Source organism: Pseudophryne corroboree, chromosome 5, assembly GCF_028390025.1.
Source record: "Pseudophryne corroboree isolate aPseCor3 chromosome 5, aPseCor3.hap2, whole genome shotgun sequence".
NCBI lineage: Eukaryota > Metazoa > Chordata > Amphibia > Anura > Myobatrachidae > Pseudophryne > Pseudophryne corroboree.
Window position 1 is genome coordinate 606,769,613 of NC_086448.1, and position 4,442 is coordinate 606,774,054.

Here is a 4,442-nt window from a genome sequence, read left to right on the forward strand (position 1 = left end):
TATAGACTGCACATTTTATAATGTAATTGTATCTAAGTGACTTTTGGAAACAGTCATGGTAACTCTCACATAGCAAGTCATATGCTAAGTAACCTCCTAGTGTGATTAGACCTTTTGATGTTGGTCAGGGCACAGCAGGTAATGTGCTTGGGTTCTGCATTTCCTGTGAGAAGGTGTAATAGTGAAATGACCAAAACTTTGGTTACAGCACTTACTATGAAATGGCCCCTAGATGGTCTCTTGTGTGTCTTTGCTATTGGGGAAACCAGTTTGTTTTCAATGATTTCCTGTATATTCACTACAGATAGGTGAATAGAAGGGGGAAACAATTTTTATAACTTGTATAAGTTGTTTTCTTGTACCGTTTGTTACAAATACAGACACTGTTGTATAAACTATGGAATCTGTATGATCAAAGGAGAATTGTAAACTACCAGTTGTTAATAGGATGCAGTTTAAATGACACAGAACTTTGGGAGTAATTCCGAGTTGATCGCAGCAGCAAATAAGTTAGCAGTTGGGCAAAACCATGGCCCTCATTCCGAGTTGTTCGCTCGCTAGCTGCTTTTAGCAGCATTGCACACGCTAAGCCGCCGCCCTCTGGGAGTGTATCTTAGCTTAGCAGAATTGCGAACGAAAGATTTGCAGAATTGCGAATAGAAATTTCTTAGCAGTTTCTGAGTAGCTCCAGACTTACTCAGCCATTGCGATCAGTTCAGTCAGTTTCGTTCCTGGTTTGACGTCACAAACACACCGAGCGTTCGCCCAGACACTCCCCCGTTTCTTCAGACAATCCCGCGTTTTTCCCATAAACGCCAGCATTTTTTCACACACGCCCAGAAAACGGCCAGTTTCCGCCCAGAAACACCCACTTCCTGTCAATCACACTACGATCACCAGAACGATGAAAAATCCTCGTTATGCTGTGAGTAAAATACCTAACTTTTGTGTAAAATAACTAAACGCATGCGCTCTGCGAACCTTGCGCATGTGCAATAAGCGACTAATCGCAATATAGCGAAAATCGGCAACGAGCGAACAACTCGGTATGACCACCCATGTGCACTGCAGGGAGGCAGATTTAACATGTGCAGAGAGAGTTAGATTTGGGTGTGGTGTGATCAATCTGCAATCTAAATTGCAGTGTAAAAATAAAGCAGCCAGTATTTACCCTGCACAGAAACAAAATAACCCACCCAAATCTAACTCTCTCTGCACATGTTATATCTGCCTCTCCTGCAGGGCACATGGTTTTGCCCAACTGCTAAAAAAATTTCCTGCTGCGATCAACTTGGAATTACCCCCCTTTGTCTTTAGAACTGTTTTGCAAATAAACATAATTTGCCTCAAGACGACAATTGCCTTCCATCTTGCGACACCCAGGAATGCCAATAGCAGTCCTGTTCTCCGGCTGTCCAGGGTAAACCTAGCATCTCCAAGTTCAGTCCTCTGCCAGGCTACCATACTGGATCTGGTCTAGGTCTACGACCAGTGGGGATCAACTGACACCAGGCAGGAGGTGTGGCAAGCGTGTCGACGCATACCCAGCAGCAAACGGTTATTCAAGTTCCGGCGGTAGGAGCCTGAGCAGAAACGGGTGCCATGGGAATAAAGAGCCTGGTAGTGGCAGCATTGTACCTGCCCACTGCGCAGTGGACACTAGTGCACAAGTGCATAACAGAGATAAGATATAGGACTAGAAGTGTAAGAAATTTAAAGCACAAATAGAACAACTACTGTGGTGCTAAACCTGGGCTGGATACAGGAACACAGTCAGGAAGTGGACACAGACAAAACAGGGAAATATCCACAGGCTAGGACAGGACCAAGAGACAAAGGCTCCCACTGTGATTAGTGACTATAACCAGTTAGCAGAGAACATCTATATAGGACCCAATGAGATCCCAGCACAGCCAACCTTCACTAAATTAAAATTACTCCCTGCCTGTGCTGCAGCACGTCCACAGTCTTCCACCTTCACAGAAGAAGCCCCTGGCTCCCCCGTTGCCTAGCAACCCAGACCACTGGAAGAACCTGACGTCCTGGTTGCCATAGAGCCGGTGGACAGGGAGCGGAAGTTCGAAGGCAGCGCAGCAACCTAGTGACAACTGGACGCTGTGAGCTGCCAATCAAGGCTTGTAACAGTTCCCTCCCCCCTTGAGGAGGGGTCCACAAACCCTTAGAGCCCAGTTTCCAAGGGAATTCTTTGAATAAGACTTTTTTCAAACAGGTAGCATGTAGATTCCTGATCCTACACCAGAATCTCTCCTCTGACCATACCCCTTCCAATGGACAAGAAACTTCAACTGTCCATGGACCAGCCTAGAGTTCAAAATCTTCACCACAAACTCAATTTGGTCTTGAACCAGCATTGGAAGTGGTCTCCGAACACCGCCTGTCCTAGAACTGGAAGAATGGAAAACTGGCTTGAAAAGGGAACAGTGAAACACAATATCAAAGATCTGGGTAAATGTAAACTGAAGGCCACCAGGTTCACCCATCCAATGATTCAAAAAGGCCAATAATCTTTGGACCTAATTTCTGAGATGCCTGTCACAGTTTAATGTTTCTAGTAGACAACCAGCCAAAAACTGAACACATTCTTCTGTGTCTATCAAACTTTCTTTTAGATTTCAAGGAAGCCATCTTTAAAGCCTGATTTGCCCTCCTCTAAATAACTCTCAATCTAGACACCAACCTAGAAGAGGAAGGAAAGTCGTGAATCAGATCAAAGGCATTAGCTTTAGGGTGATGACCAAGTACACAAAAAAGTAAACTTTGGATGTAGAATGACATGCATTATTATGGGCAAACTGAGCCATAGGTAATACCTCAGACCAGTTGTTATGGCATTTAGAAAGAAAACAATGCAGGTACTGCTCCAGAGACTTGTTGATTTCTTCTGTTGTCCATTAGACTGAGGATGGTAACCAGAAGAGAGACTGACATGCATTCCCAAGCTTGAGCAGAATGATTTCCAAAATCCAGCAATGAACTGGGACCCTCTATCAGACACAATATCCTGGGGCAAACCGTGAAGTCTGAAAATATGATGAATAAACAAGTTGGCCAGTTCTTTAGCTAAAGGTAATTTCCGCAAAGCCACAAAGTGAGCCATCTTGTTAAACCGTTCCACCATGACCCAGATGGTAGTATTCAGAGAAGAGGGAGGGAGATCCACGATAAAATCCATGGCAATGTGGGACTATTACTTGCATGGAATGGGTAATGGAAGCAGTTGACCCATGGGAACTTTGCGAGGAGTCTTATTCAAGGCACAAACCTTACAAGAAAGCAGAAACTGATGGACATGATGAGGCCACCAAAGAGCTTGTGCCAACTGCTCCAATGTCCTAGCTAAACGAAGATGTCCAAAAGTCTTAACAGAATGGAATTGCAGTAAAACAACCAGATGGAGTCTCCACAGGAGCTTGATCTTGCATAGACAACACGAGTGGCCAGATCTTGTGTTAAACCTACAAAAATAGCACAAGTGGGCACGATTGGTGAATCTGATCCCTTAACGTCTTAAATCAACAAAAACTACAGGACAAGGCATCAGCCTTAACATTCTTAGACCCCAGTCTGAACGTGATCACAAACTTAAACCTGGTGAAGTCACAGAGCCCAACGAGCCTGCCGCAGGTTTTGTCCAACCAATGATGTCACTCTTCAAAGGCCTACATAATCACCCAGAGCTCCCGATTCCCAACATCATAATTCCTTTCGGTTGAGGAGAATTTTTGGGAGAGGAAGGCACAAGGCTGGACATCCAGTCCTCTGGATCTCTCTGTGAAAGTACTGCACCTGCTCCAACATCTGAAGCATCCACTTCCACCAGGAAAGGCAAACTCGGGTTTGGGTGATGAAAAACCAGTGCAGACGTAAATGCTTTCTTGAGCCTTTCGAAGGCCAACACTGCCTGTTGTGACCAATGCTGAACATCTACTCCCTTCTTAGTAAGCTCCACAGTGGGGGCGACAATAGTATAGAAAGAGAGAATGAAATGTCTATAATAGTTAGAAAATTCAAGAAAATGCTGGATTGCCTTGATGTTGGAAGGATGGGACCATTCAAGAATCACCTGCACTTTCTTTGGGTCCATAGAAAATCCTCTAGGCAAAATTATGTAACCTAAGAAAGACACCTCTCCCACCTCAAATTCGCATTTCTCCAATTTTGCATACAGCTTGTGTTCCTGAAGTTTCTGGAGAACCATCCTCATTTGGTCATGATGTTCAGATAAGGACTTCAATAAATGAGGATGTCATCTAAATAAACAACCACAAAACAACCAAGGAACTTCCTAAGAACTTCGTTGATGAGATCCTGGACGATGGCTGGAGCATTTGATAAACCGAATGGCATGACTAGGTATTCATAATGCCCAGTATGGGTGTTGAATGCCGTCTTCCATTCATCACCCTCTCGGATCCGCACAA

General features: G+C 44.4%; 1 protein-coding gene across 1 annotated transcript; it reads right to left on the reverse strand.

The window, feature by feature from the left end:
• Window positions 1–3,688: 3,688 nt before the first annotated feature.
• LOC134929637 (uncharacterized) lies at window positions 3,689–4,219 on the reverse strand. Its single transcript, XM_063925219.1, has one exon. The coding sequence runs from the start codon at window positions 4,217–4,219 to the stop codon at window positions 3,689–3,691; it is 531 nt and encodes a 176-aa protein (XP_063781289.1).
• Between the last annotated feature and the right edge of the window lie 223 nt (window positions 4,220–4,442).

Excerpts from the sequence above, each read along its gene's own strand:
- LOC134929637 (XM_063925219.1), bottom strand. The coding sequence starts at position 4,219 with ATGGTTCTCCAGAAACTTCAGGAACACAAGCTGTATGCAAAATTGGAG.